The following is a 17,988-nucleotide window of genomic DNA, read 5'->3' as shown; positions in this document are numbered from 1 at the left end:
AAAAACGACTATTAACGAACGCATCGGTTCTAATTTTGAACACCGCGCCGAGTTCTGAACCTCAGCTTGCCTCGGTTACACACCATTTCTCACCACCGGCGAGCGCGTTCGTACGCAACGGTGGGTCGTGGGAGTGCAAAAACCACCGGTCGCGCGAGGGGTTTGCCTTGCGCCCGAAATATCCGAGGGAATATTAAATTTTCATCATCGGCATCCGTGCGGCCCGAGCCCGTGTAGGATGGCCGGTAAATTGACCCAAAAATTTAGATCACACGCTTGGGCGAGTTTTGCTCGTTGAAATCCCAACAAAAAAAAACGCAGCCAAATGCCTACGTTGGGGCCAACGAGGGTTGAATCCTTTTTTTATCGTTTTTTTTGGTTTGCTAACCATCCTCAAAAAACGGCCAATGCAAGTCGGCTTCATATAGATGCTATTGTAACGGACATTTAATGGAACTTTTTCACTCAGGCAGGTGTCATTTTGCTCATTCTTTTCTCGTATTTCAAAAATGTTTATTTTTGGCCAATAACGCGAGCTTCTTTTCAATCAATTCAAGGATGTACGATGGGACATATTTAGCCGCTCATTCATGACAGCGTATTTATGGTGCTATTTTTAGTTTCCCTAAATGGCAAACACAAACGAAATAATAAATCAAGCTACACGCGTCCCCACAGACCATTATCCTTCGACAATGGCGCTGTGGGTCAAATTGGTCGTCGAAATGATGCCTTACACCTCACCGACTAATGAACATTTATGCTAATCGCAACAAATAGCAGACGCTACCATTAAAATGACCCCTAATCCAGTTCATCCCTCACAGCATCCGTTCATTCCATAGCCCCAGGGGGTTGAAGCGCATGAACTATCGTTCATGCGGTCATGCGGTGGATCATCATCGATTAGCCCGTTGACCCGTGTGCGCGCTTGAAACAATGTGATTTCGCGTCCAGCGACGCATCCAGCTCACCGCCCAACCGAAAACTGGTTCTCACGAACACGCACACGCGGGCGATAACACACATCGTCCGACAACCGACCAACGCACACGTTCTGCTCGATCGAGAACGTTGCACCAGATCAAAATCACGCTAACCTTGGCCACGATCAGCCGCGTACGCGATCACTTCGCTCCCTCACTGGTGCGGCTGTGTGATGAAAGGGCGGTGAAATTAGTGCTTTCCAAAACAAACAGATGATTCGCAAGCGGAAGTGGATGTTGCTGGCGTTGCTGAGCTTTTCGGTACTGATGACCTCCTCAAACGCTGGTAAGTAAGCGACCGTAGCACCTCGAAGTTTGTGGGAATTCCCACCTCCGTAGGGGTCTCACCGAACTGATGACGCATTCACAACTCATACACGCAGGGTTCGCGCGTACCCGCCGGAAAGTGTGCAACTATTACGAGTGGAAGTGCACCAGTGGCCAATGCATCGAGTCCCACCAACACTGTGACGGTGTGCTTGACTGTAAGGATGGTTCGGACGAAACGTCAACCAGCTGTGCCTTCATCCGGTGTCCTAGCTACGCCTTCCGGTGTCAGTATGGGGCGTGTGTTGATGGCACGGCGCTGTGTAATGGCGTCCGCGAGTGTGCTGACCATTCGGATGAACACGTGCACTGTCCGGGGAACACCGGAACGTTGCTTGCGACTCACGGGAACTGCTCGTACGTGTAGAAAGCACGGGAGAACATTGGTCCGCGAGACCTGCATAAAATCTTTCTTTCCTTCCAGCAACACCGAGTTCTCGTGCCATTCGGGTGTGTGCATCCCAGCAGATCAGGTGTGCGATGGCAAGGAAAACTGCCAGGATGGTACCGATGAAGCGCAATCCTTGTGCAGTCTCGTGTTCTGTCCTTCGTTCTCATTCCGCTGCAGTTACGGTGCGTGCATCGGCGGGTACTCGAAGTGTGATGGTGTGATTGACTGCCGGGATGGGTCCGATGAGGATGAGCTGTTGTGTGGCCGACCGTTTCCTTCAACGACTCCACGACCGGCCACGGTGATGATCTCGACATCCACAACGACGTCCACTACAACTCAGAGACCTGTCACAGGGTCACCGGGCTCGTGTTTGGTTCCAGGGGTGCCCAAAAATGGACGTATCGTGCTGGACGAGAGCGCCCTACACGTGTCAATTCTGCCCGGCGAGTTCATCGAGAATTACAACTCCGTGCATGTGGTGTGTAACGAAAAGTACACGTTGAAAGGCACTGCCACCATCGTGTGTCTTGATGGCGAGTGGATGGAACCGTTCCCGGTGTGCGAAAGTGAGTAAATCCACGGCCAACACGCATGGGCGAATGTCCTTTTTAACAGGCCCTTACCGTTTCAGAGTACTGCTCCGAAATCCCCATCAACGGCATCACAATCGAGCCATTCTGCGAGTACCAACGCAGACAGATCACATGCAAACGGCCTCTTCCCCCGACGACGAAGGTACGCATCGGATGCCGGGTTGGATACCAGAAACCCCTGGAACCGGTGAACGAAACGCTAACCTGCGTCGAAGGCTCTTGGGACAGTGCCGTGTTCCGGTGCGAACCCGTCTGCGGAACACCGACACCCGATGCCGAGGCATACATCATCGGTGGCCGGAACATTTCGATCGCTGAAGTACCCTGGCATGTAGCGATCTACAAGAACCTGAACGAGGGCACGCTGACGGACATACGATCACCCGACTGGCAGTACGTTTGCGGTGGCTCGATCCTTACAGAGCGGTTGATCGTGACGGCAGCACACTGCTTCTGGGCGACGGAAGGCTTCTTCGACAAACGTCACTTCCGGGCCGTGGTTGGAAAGTACCGACGAGACATTGCCGCGATCGAGGCGCTTCCGGCGCAACACTTCCAGATCCAGGAGATACTGCACCAACCCCAGTACCAGGACTTCTCGGGGTACTACAATCTCGACATCGCGATCGTCGTGCTGAGTGATTTCATCGCGTTCCGCACGTACATCCGGCCGATTTGTCTGGAGCGGAATCTGCGCACTGAGAGTGAAAAGCGCATCCGACCGAACAGTGTGGGACGGGTGGCTGGTTGGGGGTTCACCACGAGCACGGGTGAGCTGAGTGGAGTGTTGAAGGTGATCGACATCCCGACGGTTGATTACGTGACGTGCCGGGAGTTTTCACCCGTCGCCTATCGACCGTTCCTGACGGGGGACAAATTTTGTGCCGGTAATCCATCGACCGGGACGGGCGTTTGTCAAGGTGACAGTGGGGGTGGGTTTGCGTTGCCCAAGGACACCAACGGGGACACCGTGTACTACCTTTATGGCGTTGTCAGCTCAGCACCACGTGCCTCTACCGGCGGATGTGACAACCACAAATATGTCGCGTTTACTGAGGTGCAAAACTACATTCCCATGATACTGGACGCGGAGAGTCGATATCCGGTGATATAGCGATGGGGCGAATGATCTAGAGGCATCGCTTGATCAGCGATGAAGGTGTAAAATAAACCGCTAACTCACACCGTGTCACGTTGGGTCGATCTTTATTTATTTATTTGTTTGTTTCGTCAGCACTTTTACATTGTTTAGGGTTCATATTATGTTGGGATGCGAGCAAAAAACATACGTTTCTTTGAATATTCCTCCTACTTGAACTTGTTCACCGCGGTGGTATCACCATTCTCTCGCCTGCGCTGCGTTCGACGTGCAAATCACAAAAGCTTTACAAGAAATGTCTTTTTTGTTTCATATATTTTTGTTTGTTCTTGGAATCAGTAGAACCGCCTCGGTCTTTCTCGGGCACCATGACCGTCTCGATCGTTCTTTATCCTAGCGAATTGGAATGTGAATCGTTTTTTCTTTTTGTTTGTTTGTTTCACTGTCTGGTTTCTTGATCAAGCGCACAATAACTATTCCTAAAAGCATATCATATGTACTAGGGAAATGGACCGCGATTGTCCCGACGGGCCGCCGAAATGATGGCACACGTCCTTCTGGAATGCGTTGATTTGTCTTAGTAGATAGAATACTCGAGAAAACGGCAATGCAATGATTGAAACCAATGGGTGAAAACTTACTACCATCGAGCGAAAGCTCCTGCGACACGGCTATAATAACACAATAATTTTACTTCCTGATACTTTCGGAATCGTTTCGATGCAAATTGGGTGCTCCCTTTGGCTTTTGTTAGCTAACACAGAAACGGAATGCAAACGTTGTTGCGAACTCAGATCGGTACGCGATAGTGGTACACGCGGAAAGGCGAATTAATGTGGCGGTACGCGCAAATGATGACGTCGAATTGACGACCGAAGCTGGTACGATATTCTCTCTGTGCAATCCTTAAATTAAACCGCTTTTCCGGCGGGGCGTGCGAATGGGCAGTGCGTCTGTTAGTATCCGGAAAGGTCAGCGAATGTTAGATCCAGTTCGGCAGCGATTGCTTTGTACTTTGATTTCTCTTTGTTGAGATCATCTACAAAAAAGGACGAAAAAATGGAATGTGGTAAGCGTATGCCAATTAGTGGTGATAAGGAGGAGCATATGTTCTGATTTCATCGTATACTAGAATTAGCGGATGATACTAAGCTTACACATGTCTCACAAATTGCATACTTCATGGCGTTTAGCTATAATGAATATTTCACGTGTTTTCCACATGGAAAACTGAATTTAATCAAAGCTATACCACAGCAACGTTGAAGTAACAACGCACTCTACAATCCAATTTAAGACTCTCTTACTCTAATATACTTACTATCAAAATACTAATACAAACCAAAAATACAAACCAAATCAAAAGCGACACATTGTGCAGCGACAACATATCAACCAATCATCAACAGAAACTCAAGAAACGTTCAAGGACGAAACTAAAAAGGAAACCATTTCTTTACCATACACAACACACAAAGAGGAACAAATAAAAAGAACAGTGCATGAGTACTTCCTCCAATCGAGTTATACATTTGTTCGTGAATCTCCTTTCGTACAATTTCTCTTAGCTCTTTATTATTGGATTTCTCTCAGCGGTTTTACCTTTTATAATAAACATATCATAATACATCGAAATAAAGAAGATATTCTGTGTGTGTAAGTGATTTTTTTCTTTCTCTGTTTGCTTTTACAATTCAGCTTGCTCTGTTTCTCCCTGCACTCGTGCGGGAGTCGATCCGTTGCATTCCCGCACCGCTTCCGCTGCACCAGCCCCGCGAAAACCGGGAACAAGACCGCGCGCTTCGTCGATCGCCAATTGCCTAAACCGCGAGTGGATCTTCTTTTAATTCTCCCTTTCAATCTTCAAAGGCACACAATTGTACGTTTGCAACGACGCTTTCATCCTCCGGGCCATTCCGCGATCCGGAAGTGGGGCGGAAGAAACCATCGTTCGCTTTCTCTCCCTCTCTCATTCGTGTATCGGAAACAACACGTGACAGCAAGTGTGGGCGGTTATTTTCATCCTTCCGCGGTAGACGCAGGACGATCCTTGCGCGTTCGATCAACGCGCCTTCAACGCGCGATCACCCGGCGGCAGCAGTTGTTGGTACTGCCGAAGGGGCTTCGAGAATGCTGCGGACTCCGCTCCCTGATCTGATCTTATCGTGGCGGTTGGTGTTAATCTCACCGACACCGGGTCCTTCTCTGCACCGCGATCGGGCAACCGGATGGAGGCGCTGCCCGTGGTTTTGTGTGCGCCCAGACAGAGAAGGAACACCGCGCGCCGGTGCGACCGTCGGTTTCGATAGGGACGGCTTATTCCTTGAGGATAAGCTCGACGAACGCGGTGTCGAGATCGTCTCCGATTTCCCTGTACTTCTCCTTCTCCAGGACGAGTTCGTCTGCGGGTGCCCAAGGTGGGGTGTTCGTTACAAGGATCGTTACACGGTTGAGGAGTTGATCGAGGCATTGCGACACCACGATCGCAGTTGAGGTCGAACACGAAAGAAACAGAACGAAAATGCGTAATTTGAGAAACGATAGAACAAACTTAAGAGCAATACATGATCGCCAATGATCGCCGAATGATATCAGGCAGGGTTGGTACGCAGCTTACGTTACCTAGAAGCGGGATGCTTGTTTATTGCGATCACACAGGGCGGCGGCGGTACTGACTGCGCGTTAAGGAGCGGTTACTGTTTCAAGCTTTAGCTAAACTGAACCGATCGGAGCTGCTTGCTGCGATCGCGGCTCGGTCACCACACTTAAGGCGATACACCTTTGGTACGTTTTCGTTTTTCTTTGGTTTATTATGCGTGTATACATGTGTAAAAAAAAGTGTTAAATCTCTCGCAGCACGAAAACCACGTTAACGATCGCACCGCAACGGTACGATCCGAGAAGAAGAATAAAAAAAAAGTTGCTAGCAAAGAAGCGGGAATCGTCGAAGGGCTGGGTTGCAGGATCATGGCAAAAGCGCATGGAATAGGAGCATAAGGGACGGCAGCGGCAACGACGGACGCTTTACGAAGCGGGCGCCTCAGCCTCCGCAGCCGGAGCCTCCGCCGGAGGAGCTTCAGCAGCTGGAGCCGCTTCCGCTGGAGCTGCTTCCGCCGCTGGAGCTGCTTCCGCCGGGGCCGGTGCAGCATCGGCAGCTGGAGCCGCTTCAGCCGGAGCGTCCGCTGGAGCTGGTGCGTCCGCCGGTGCAGCTTCCGCCGGAGCCGGTGCAGCCTCAGCTGGAGCTGGGGCCACCTCCTTTGCCGGAGACGTCTTCGGGGTTGTGCCCGTGGACGAGCGCACGTACGGCACCTCAGCGGCCTCTGGCGGGAAGTGCTTGCGCAACTCGAACGGACTCGGAGTGCGAGCCTTCGTTGGTCCGGCCACGGCTTCACCCTCAGCCGGTGCGGCTCCACCCTCGGCGGTGGCCACGGCCGCTTCCTCCTTCGGTGCTGGTGGTGGTGGTGGTGGCGTCGGAAGCTTCGGTGGTGGCGGCGGAGTCTTGGGCTTCGGCCGACGATCCGTCCAGATGGGGTTGATACCGGGGATGAGATCGACGAACGCGAAGTCCAGATCGTCGCCGATTTCGGCGTACCGTAACTTTTCGACAATCAACTCGTCTGCACGTGATGGCATGTGAGCCACGTGGTTTTGGGTGCAACGGTGCATCAGTCCGGGGTTTCGCGTGAAACACCGGAAGGACATTCGCAATCAAGCAAGAAAATAAAAGCATAACACACGGCCGTAAGCGAAAAGCAACTCAAAAACAGAAAACAACAACGAAACAAACAAGAACACAAAACAGGGACACACGCGCTCGATTTCTCGATTTACGATAAAATAATATATTATAAACACTCAAATACAATAAAGGGGTTCTCGCTCTTTTTTCGCATTCGACTGCGTTCGACGTGTGTTCTCGAGTGGTGTAACGGTGTTTTCGTGTAAAAGTGTTGAATGTTCGGGGAGCTTGTCTTAAAAGAAAAACCACACACACACGCGCGTTCTTTAGATTGTCTTTTTTCCGTTTCTCCTTATCTCTAAACTAGCATGAAGTATAAGAAAATTGAAACTCTCCTAAAGGCACGTTTTTATTGTTGCGTTCTTAGCATCCTGGAATATTCTTCTCTGATCGGGCTCATTCGAGGACCTTTCGTAGGCATGCGCTGACGCGGTAGGGGAAAACTATTCACTCTACTCTCGATACATCCCTCCCGCTAGGCCGTTGTCTTATTTTTAAGAAGGGAAGATGGGGATGCACGCAAAAAAAGGGATCCGCGATCGGACCGTACCCCGTGTCACCGACGGGACCACCAACGGACGCGCTTCAAGCAAGCACAACAATCAAGAAAAGAGCTCTGTCTACTGCACGGTCTGCTAAATGCCGCCGGTTCTTGCACTTCCCAGCGAGCATTTGTTGGCTCCGCGGACGGGGACAGGGAAGATTTTGCAAAGGCTAGAATAAATTCCAAACAAAGTGGGGGGAAAAAATAAGCATCAACGAGAATGGGGTCCGATTGGTGTTTTCAATGTGTCCATGCTGCTGATGCTTCGTAATACTAACGACACCGAATACCACACGGTGTTATAAATTCAATGAAATACATCTTACGACAAGAACGCTCGGAAAAGCTCCGAACAACGGAAGCCTGCTAACGGAATGGTATTGCTAGGCTTACGCATACAACGCAACATAAGTAGACTGCTCCTGGGCAGTTGGATGACAAATTTTAAAAATTGTGTTTCAAAAAATTTTGTAATTTAAGCAAACAAAAAAATAACCCTTCACTGTCCGGTAATTGTCAGCGCCGGCGATACCGATGAGTATAAATGCGCGAAAGGCACACATGCTTGCACAAACTTGTTCTTCGCATGTGTAGCTTTTTTGCCGGAATGATAATGGAATGTTCTCTCAATCCGAAAGGACACGGGGGAATGGTTAAAAGAAATGGCATTTGATGAAACCCCTAGTGGTAAAAAAAAACAACCTGGAACGTGGGAATGGACCATATGGGAGTGCTAACATTACGGTACTTTAACATCTCGCTTTCGACGATGCATCTGCATTTCTTTCTCCCTTAAGGCTGATTACGTCGCACGCTCTTGGCGCATTTGCTATCTAAAATAAGACGATTCAGCCGCCAACTGCGCACGGTGGTGGCACTGATTCAAAAATGCAAACTAAAACCCCTTATCACCCAAACACGACTAGGTGAGAGTGGGAAATATTAAAATGAAAAGAAAACAAACAAACTATAACTTGTTGCGGAAATGGATCTTCAGAGGGGGCTGTGTGCCGAGCCCTTACAACGGAAACGCATCGGGCAATTACACAGTTGCATAAAAAAAGTGCACTAGCAATAAATTTGAGCCCTACCCCGATGTGTCCGATGTTCCACATTTGTAGAACACATCCCTCGCGCACAAACCACATACACACACACTCGCGTGTGTGATTAGATTTTGAATGTTATCGTAAAGAAGAAAAAAAGCGGCCTTCCTAACGCGTGGCTGATCCTTCCACAGGATGGTTCACACGACTGCTTCTGCCTCATTCTAGATCGCATTTTGTAATTTACGCAAAACGGTTCGTCGCTCGACAGACGGGCGCGCACGCGGCAAGAAAGCGCCATTTAGCTGGTTATGGGTTACATATGACGGGGTCAGACAAAAAAAATTGTGTGTGTGAACGGTGAAAGTTGGTTCGTGCGTGTGATTCTGTGATGGATTTTGGCATATGCGTTCCGCACTCCGCGTCCCGTGTGCCACCGCGTGTTCTGCTCTCGGTACTCGCGACCGACCGTCCTCTCTTCCACACTCTACTCAAACTGCTACTTCTGGGTTTTTCGATTCCCCGCCAAGCTACGCCCCACACTGGGGGCCCCGAAGGAAACTACGCTCCTCCACAGCTGACGGTGACCGCGCCACGTTGCCATCGCTGGCCGCTTACATGTTCTGGATGTCGTGCAGGGTCGCTTCCATCTCCTCCTGGAGCATTTTGTTCTTGGCACGCTCGACCGTCAACTCATCTGCGTCCGTCAACAGACGGTGTGTCGTGTTCCGTGGGTTGTTTGAGGTGGGTGTATATGCGTGTCGGCGGAGAGTTTCCACGATCGATGATATGATGTTAAAGCGGAACGTAATGCGCCCGCGGTTCGCAGGAGACAATCCGGCGATTAGGTGATTATCGGGTTGGTGGAAGGCAAACAACATTCAGGCGGTAACAACATTTGGCATTATCGATTAGCAGCACGAAATAGCACACATCGCAATCAAACGGGTGTTAATAAGAATGAAAAAAAAAGAAAATAAAAATAAAAAAACACATCAAATAAATGAAAGTTTAAGAGGGACTAAACTATGGGGGGCTAGAATTTTCCTCGATTGGTGCCCAGGTATTACAGCAAACCGAAATTTATGGGCAATTATCGTTAAAAAACCCACAACTTTATACAAAACATACTACAGGATCATTCACAGTATCGTGGATATAAATAAAAAAACATTAAAACAATGTAAACTGTGTCTAAACTGGAACAATCGACAACTACGAAAACTTATTTTTAATTTTTTCTAATGCAATTGTAATGAATCAATGAATAGACGCACTTTTCGCGGTTGCTGTTATGCTTTATCTCAAACATACAAACAAAAACTCAAAGCTTATTCAACGCTTGTATGCTAGCGAAAACACAATTTAGCAATCACAACTGCAATTAGTGGACGGCTTAAATCATTTTTCATGTGAAAGATTGATGTTCTGATGATTTAATGAATGAATGTTTCGATGGCGCAAGCACGCGGTCACTTACCTTCGAGTCTGTCGACTTCCTTCTGCAACTTCTGAACGGAACGTTCAGCGAATTCAGCTCGGGCTTCAGCCTGGTGTTTTGGGTAGCGCGGTTGTCAATTGTCGAAAGGACATTCGTTAAGAAAGAGAGAAAAAGGACATATTAACAAATATCTTTCTACGGGAGCTTTCTGCATTTAGTTCTACAGAAGCTGAACGTGATTTTGTAGCAAACCACAAACTCGCAATCAGCTACAGTATGCTACGGAGCAAGAGCTTAATGCTTCTGCCCACAACATCGAATCACATTCAGCTACCGCACGTTTGTAGCGAAATATAACTAACTAATACAAATTGGCATGCATTATGTCTAGGCACTTCTTTATATCCTGAGCTTTTATTTGTTTTTTTTTTCATCGACATTAGTACCGAAACGTGCCGACTGGCATTGATTAATTGATTTCCCTCGAGCGCATTATCAAGCGGCGGTTATGTCCTGGTTAAGAGCAAAACACATTGAGCAACAAAGCTGGGTAACAAAAAACTGACACACAATCGTAACACAGGTACAGTATTGGTTAGGTTAACGGAAAACAAACCACCCCCTTACCTCACCGGTGCGCATTTTATCTTGGCGTTATGTTGTAAATTAAGATGTTGGAAAATCCTATTTTAACCGACCACAGCCCTAGCTACCTGCACACCTAGACGCCCGGAGGCCGCGGGATGACTGGTCCGCGCGCGCCGAACGTAAAAGCAGAATTATCTTGCCTCAAATTCACCCGCCAGTAGTATTATTATCCCTCGCGGTAACTAGGATGGTACGATTGCCAAAGAAGGAGATGATTGGAAGCGGAAACACTCAAGGATAAACGAGACCTTCTTGCCGGGGATACGAAGCGATTACGAAATGCGGGCCCGCAGATCTTTCTTTTTGTCCGCCCGACAGCGCTGACCGAAACAACCTGCGGTGGTTGTTGCTTCGAGGCCACAATTCACACACCGTGTCATTATTGCTAAGCATTACTTGGGCCCAAGCCTTGGGAAGCCCGTTTGAGTGGAAAGAATTTGAGCGAGTGTGACAAAAGAGGTAGCGAGTTTGCCAAAAGAGGACACCGTTTTGTCACGCCCTCTTCCAAACTAGATCCTGAAGTTCCCAGACCGGATACCGGAGTGAGCGGGAAAAAGCGCGTACCGAAGCTGCCTGCCACCTGCGCTGTTGGCTGCGCGGCAGGCCCGGAGAAAATGGAATAGGGAAAACTTCCGACACGGAAGGAGAAACGCAACACTTACGTTGGTCAGCTTATCGCTCAGCTGATGGATCTTATCCTCGACGGAATCGCGAGAAGCCATCGCCTACGTTTAGCAGCAGGCGTTGTTTCGGTTTCGTTTTGTTTTATTCCGGTGGAAATGATAGAAGAATGATTAGATGCACGGATTGGAGCAAAGTGACGTTAAAGTGTCGGTATTGCAGTCGGTCGCAGTATTTTGTTTACGCATTCGCCAATCGGTATGGTATCCTTGGGAGAGTACCAAAGCACCGCTTCTTGGTGTCCTGGCTGACGGAGAGCTTTCAACGCTGGCGAAGGGGCTCTGCTTTTGATGCTTGCCCGAAAAAAAGGACCTTCTGTCGGTACTGTGCTTGTTTGAGGGAACAACGAAAATTGCGGAGAAAATCGAAACAGCTGATTTTCCATGCCGGTTTCAAGGGTGGACGAGGGAAGTGACTGGGACAAGGGATCGTCGAGACGGGGACACAGACACACACACGCATACACATACACACGCGAGCGCATGTCACAGCCAAGCAGCGGCGAGCGCTGGCAGCAGGTTTGCTTCTGACTTTCCTCGCTACAGTTAGGCATTTTTCACCTCGCGCTGGTGATAAACATGTACATAAACGTATGAAAACACACCACATATGGGCGCGCTCTGAGTGGGGCAGCGGGTTTTTTTTTTGGGGGAAATATAAACGAAAACACACCACTTTTTGCGGGAACGGTATGGGAAGGATAAAAACCACATGGCATGCAGAATGTGCCCCCAAACGGAAGCCCATTCTGTCATCACGTGGTACATTGGGAAGGATGGTGGAAGAGGAGGGAGGGGGGGATTGACAGTGGGGTTGCATGACGAACACACTCCGTGCGAATGCGGAGGTCAGTCTTTCGGGTAGAGTCCCAACCAAAGCGCCATCAGTTTTTTTCCAAAGGATCCAGAAGGCAACAGTTGTGTGCTGCTCAAACAATCTACTTGAAAGGTCATAACCTTTCATGACCTGTTTTCTTTTCTTCTTCACAAAACGCTAACTAATAAAGCGATAAGCTTCGACTTGCATAGGTATGTGTGTGTGTGTGCGTGCGTATGTCGCCAACATTTGGTCGGTTCTTTGAGGGATGCTCGATTGAAACTCTAGCTGGAAGACTCCTGTGGACTTCCGTTCAACGGATGTGCGGATATAGGCAAACATAGAGAGACAACACCGGACGGGACGACAAGTTGGACAAGGACCAAAGACACTGGCACAATTACAAACGTTTCGACAGGACACGGGACGACTTGTGGTTGGGTTTGAGCAGGGTTTTGGACGCATACAGAAAGATCAACACTATCAAAAACATTTCTAACTCGCTGAGAACTACTACGCGTGTGTGAGAGAGAGAGAAAAAGAGAGGAAGAAAGAGTGAGCTAATAGCTTGCAACCTTTGCTGGCCCTGCCTACGGTAGTAAAGTAATAATGCTAATGCCAAAGACGAGTGATACAATGTACTGATGTGTGGAACGTGGGAAATAAATGTTCCGGGACGCTCTACTAGAAACGGTACTACTGGAAATTTCTATCGTAACCTGTACCTCCTTGAGACGTTGATCCAACACTCTCACTTGGCCACCGTACGATTCCTCCCGTTGCGTGGCCTACAACACATCGCAGCAGCAACAGCAGCATCATCAACAGGATCCGCAGCAACAGCACACCGGTCGATGAAGTGTCCCGCGTGCCGTTTACCAGACGTGCCCACACGCGGTTCACGGTACAATTAATCAGTCACATCGCATCGCGGACACACATACACACGCAGGAGAAACCGGCAAACGTGGCAAGGATGTCGAGGACCAATCGATTATGTTCGATTTTTGCACATCGCGCGATGGATTCGGTTTCCCCCATATGGTACCATTATTCGTTTGCCGTTTTCAAGTATGGAAGAGGGTTAGTGTTGGTTGGTTGGTTGGTTGTTGATGTAGAACAGGATCAACACGACGAGCAAGGATACGATGTGCGTGTGCGCGCGCGCGCAATTATTCGCGCACGGGAATCAGACAAAAAGTTAACGTTTATGAAAAGTAAGAAAAGATGTCGTTATTAATAAAGGACGTTCGCGAACGCGAACGCTAATGTGATTGATATGTTGAATACGTTTAGGGTTCGGTACTTCCGGTGGAAGCTGCAAGCCGTTTGGTCTTTGCAAAAACAACGAAACGGAAACCTGAAGACAACACATTGGGGGTGAAAAAGTCATTAGAAAGGTGTGTAGGTGAAGGAATAAAACAACAGTATCGAATATAGTGGCGCTTTTACGAAGCGCGCACACTTTCTGTAGAACATAAGAAGACAGAGAAAGAGAGAGTGGTTATTCGTCGCAATGGGTGAATAATTGAAATTAAACGAACGACAATATAAACAACAACAAAAATCGAAGCAAAACACAACACAACAAACACGGGGGTTGCAACGCAAAAAAAAACGATAGCAAGAGACGGGAGAAAAAAAACACGTGCAACGATGCTGTACCTCCTTTAGACGGGTGGTGAGGGTCTTGATCTGGTTCTTGTACTCTTCCTCGCGTTGGTTAGCCTACGCTCGGGGTGGAGCAAGAATTATCAACATTTGAAACACGTTGATCCGTGTTCCGCGGGGATTTTACATTTCAAAAAAGGATTCGAACAGCAGTGTCGATCAGACACGGAGGGAGCGATAAACACCGAGATAAACCGAGAGAAAGGGACAGGGGTTTGAAGAGGGATTTGAAACGAAATAAAAAATAAAACAAATTTAGTCGATCGAGTAGATTGCGTCGAACGTCGTTGGGTGATATCGTTGTCCCATGCGTTTTGGGGTCGTTAGTGGTCAGCGTCTTGCGAATGGGTAAACTAAATGTTTGTATTTTCCACCCAGCTACCGTGCATTCTCGGTTCGATGATAAGCGCAGCCAAACAATCTCCCCCAAAAAATGGCACCATATGCACGGATGCAGATATCACGGGCAGTTTTGTTCAGAAACCGCTTATCATCCAAAAGACCGGAAACGGACGACAGATTTCTGGGCCCCTGGGGATCATGTCTGCGTATGGCAATAGCCAGAGATCCTGATCGTCGGATCTTGTGTACGTGTGTTTGTACATGAACCACCAAACCTCGGCGGTGCGGTTCATGCAGTTGGAACATTCCTACCTTTTCTTCCGAGACTTCCAGCGACTTCAGGTTGTTACCGACCACGCGCAGTTCCTCCTCAAGCTCGACGATCTTGCTGCATTTGTGTCCCGAGAGAGTGCGAGAGAGAGCACGAATTCGAAGGACGAGAAGATAGAAAATAAATGTAAATTAGACAGCGTGTCATGTCACTCGCCTTCACCTAGTACACTTTGCGTATTTTAACACACACAAACAAACAGACACACACACACACACAACACAATGAAGCGTGCCAAAATAGTGTCGTGATCTTGTGACTGATCACGGGCAGTGAGAAATTAGGGGATGGCCACACCCATATACAAACCTTTCGTTCATTTCAACCTTCTCCTCCGAACGCTCGAGGTCCTGCTCCATCAGCACCAGCTTCCGGGCCACCTGGTCCAGTTCGACCACCAGCGTATCGGGCAGGGCAGCGATCCCGGCACAGGGCATTGCGATTAGTTATCCAAGCACACACACAGAGCGCGTAAGCAAACACACACACACAAGCCAAACGGTGGCGCCCGTGACACGCGGGAGATGATCAGCAAATCGAACAACCGATCGATCGATCGAGCGTCGTCGTCGTCGTCGCCATCGTTATTCAGTTCCGATCGAAATCCGGTACCCGCGGTCGTGGTCGTTCGTGCGGATGTGTTCGAGTTTCGTATGATCGATTTTGAGGTTAGCAGCATTAGATAAGGCGAGAGAGTTAAGCGCACACACGAAAGCCAGCCCAAAATGATCGTCATTCGTTCATCGATCGGGCGCGATCGACCGGCACGTGTTGCGCACACACAACCACACACACACACGCACGGGCGCACATTCGCAAAACAAGCACCGTGCACGCGCACGGCAATGGAAGGCGCAAATAGAAGTAAAACAAAGAAAAAAAAAGGGTTGAGGTTAGTATCAGATCTCGTCAGGTCAGGGACCATGCGGCGGTTTTTGCGCATCGTCTCGTCTCTCGCATCGTGTGGAGGTGAAAACGGACCGTAGCCGGAGGTCACGAGCAGGGGACAAATAGCGGCGAATGCGTCGAAGGCTATCCTGCGCAGGATGCACAATCGGTTACACATGCCGCCGGTTATTTGTCCTCTTTTGGGGGGGTCGCGAACACAACCGATCGGTGCGCGTTTTCCTGACACGATCGAGCGAAACGAATGTCACTGGCTGTGGTTGTGTCGCCGATGATCTCTTTCTCTCTTAATCATAGATGGAAGAAAATACAATGCATGAAGGATACATGTGAAGTGGAAAAGGTGAATGTGTGGGGTTTCTAATTTAAGGATGGAGATTTATAAAATGGGGGAAAAACTTATGTATTTGAGGCTCGATTTCGTTCGTTCGAGTTTTTGACAACAGCTAGCCAACGAGAGTTAGAGAATCAAACCACACACAACAAACATACACACGACACTTTCGAAACGAGCATTAGGTAATGTCTCTCATCTTCGCGCGGACAGAGAAGAACAAGCACAAAATCATCCCATTTAGCAAAGGATTAACAGGATGATGCAGCCACACATTTACCACTTTGCCGGGAGGGAGATCGCTAACCCCCTTCGAACCCCCTTCGAACGCGTGGGTGTGGGTGGGTTGTTCCCGTTTCACCCCGTAAGTACGCACCCGGATGGGTGTTTCAAATGAACCCCCAATTAACAGCCTCCCACCTTTCACTCGACGAAATAAACGTGATTTACCCGACTCGACCGAGCCGGCGAATGCCGTGAAAGTCCACCGAGACGCTTTCGTGTCTCAGTTCACCTACTGTACCGAGAGGTCACTTTGGTGGGAGCTCCCTCTAATTTTACAATAAAAAAAACCCACCCATAAATAGGCTTCCCGGCAAATGCAGCGCGATTGCATCAGCGGGTCCAAGAGTCCGGGGGGGGAGCGATCATGTAAATGGACGGAGGCTCCAATGCTACTTCCCAGCCCACTACTCTCTCTCTCCGGATGGCCTTAAAACCGGCACTAGTAGCCCGCAATGTTAATATACAGCTGCACACAATTTCCATAGCAAACACACACACACACACACAAGGAACGGAACACCAACAAACAACGCGGTATATGTCGGAGAAAGGCAAAGTACGTACGCTTCGCCGGCTTCGGCGCGCTCCTCAGCACGCTCAAGATCCGCCTCAACCATGGCCAATTTACGGGCGACCTATACACACATACACACACATACGCACACACGCGCGCACGCGTGAACCGGAACGGAAGACGAAGACGATTGCAGATGCAGCAACCGCATCAGTGCATCAACAGCAGCATCAACAGGAGCGCCAGGAGTGTGTATCGGCAACGCAACGCGTGGGAGAGATTGAGAATTGATTTTAGTACCATCGTCGAGGGCAGAAAGAGAGCTTCAATTTGCGGATTCCATGCAGCAAGCTAACACGACAGGCGACAGACAGGATCGAGATCCGGACGGAGTTGTTAGTTGGGAGGACACACAAACAAAGCCTTTGTTAAGCCATCTCCCCGATTGGTGAACAATCGGGGATTCAATTAAAAATAGGGACACGCGGATGTGCATCCCTCATCGAGACGCTGCGTGCTAGTTTTTCAATTGATTAGGGGGCCCCCGTTTGCGTATGCAATGCACGCGAAAGCTGTACCAATTTCGCACGAACGCATCAGAAGATGTGTGACGAACGGAAAGCGCTAGAAATGGATTTGCTCACCTAACAGCCATTTTATATATTTATCGGGGATCGACTAAAAGCAAAACGCGAGGATACTTCCCATCGTAGTACATACTATCTTCACAGGGTTCTGTTGTTTAATTGGAATTGAAATTACTTAAATATATTGAAAAGAAGTATCGACTCTTAAAAAATCATTGATAAATGTGTTTACTAGATACTAAGTTTCGTATGAATAACTAAACAAACGAAGGATCTAAACCACTCGATCTCGTGAATCACATTTGAATGAAGCGAAATTATTCATTCTTCAAATCTGCCGCTTCAGCAAAAGAAATAACAGATAATCATTTGTTCGTTAAGAACAAATAAAAAATGTCTCTGTCAGAACTACTATCTACTATGATGCAGTTATTCCAATTAAAAACAATTATCTACAATCCACAATTAAAAAAAAAATTTAAAGAGAATTTGCTACCATCCACAATTGACAAGAGTTTGGTATAAATCGTGAATTTACGGCATGGCTCAAAAACATACGCATAAAGCATCCCTGATGCATACAAAAAAATCTATTACAATATAGGAATGCAACTAGCATATACTAGCTCCATACTAGCAAAGTTGCATGGATTTGTTTTGAAAGTACTTTCTGTTTTTCAGATATCTTTTAGGTGATATCGACT

General features: G+C 48.4%; 2 protein-coding genes across 12 annotated transcripts in view; one reads left to right on the top strand and one right to left on the bottom strand.

The window, feature by feature from the left end:
• The first annotated feature begins 1,199 nt into the window (after nt 1-1,199).
• LOC128720400 (modular serine protease-like) lies at nt 1,200-3,417 on the top strand. The gene is made up of 4 exons (XM_053814072.1): nt 1,200-1,272; nt 1,370-1,670; nt 1,738-2,273; nt 2,339-3,417. The coding sequence occupies exons 1-4, from the start codon at nt 1,200-1,202 to the stop codon at nt 3,412-3,414; spliced, it is 1,986 nt and encodes a 661-aa protein (XP_053670047.1). The 3' UTR covers nt 3,415-3,417.
• An 85-nt stretch (nt 3,418-3,502) lies between these two features.
• The window catches only part of LOC128730557 (tropomyosin-2), a 39,003-nt gene continuing 24,517 nt past the window's right edge, over nt 3,503-17,988 (bottom strand). For 3 of the 11 annotated variants that reach the window (XM_053823615.1, XM_053823614.1, XM_053823617.1), the window contains 6 exons: nt 16,748-16,818; nt 14,640-14,715; nt 13,980-14,042; nt 10,209-10,278; nt 6,022-7,016; nt 4,907-5,801 (listed from right to left, as the gene is read on the bottom strand). In XM_053823615.1, the coding sequence (XP_053679590.1) occupies nt 6,424-7,016; nt 10,209-10,278; nt 13,980-14,042; nt 14,640-14,715; nt 16,748-16,818 (873 nt within the window). In that variant the 3' untranslated portion in view covers nt 4,907-5,801; nt 6,022-6,423. Of the gene's footprint in view, nt 4,439-4,906; nt 5,802-6,021; nt 7,017-7,223; nt 9,426-10,208; nt 10,279-13,039; nt 13,103-13,979; nt 14,043-14,639; nt 14,716-14,967; nt 15,039-16,747; nt 16,819-17,988 lie in introns of those variants that run through there. The other 8 variants (XM_053823619.1, XM_053823623.1, XM_053823621.1 and 5 more) reach the window with 7 other exon arrangements.

This window comes from Anopheles nili, chromosome 2 (genome assembly GCF_943737925.1).
Source record: "Anopheles nili chromosome 2, idAnoNiliSN_F5_01, whole genome shotgun sequence".
NCBI classification, from domain to species: Eukaryota; Metazoa; Arthropoda; class Insecta; order Diptera; family Culicidae; genus Anopheles; species Anopheles nili.
Note: the sequence above shows the minus strand (reverse complement) of the source record. Positions and strands in the feature narration are given on the sequence as shown.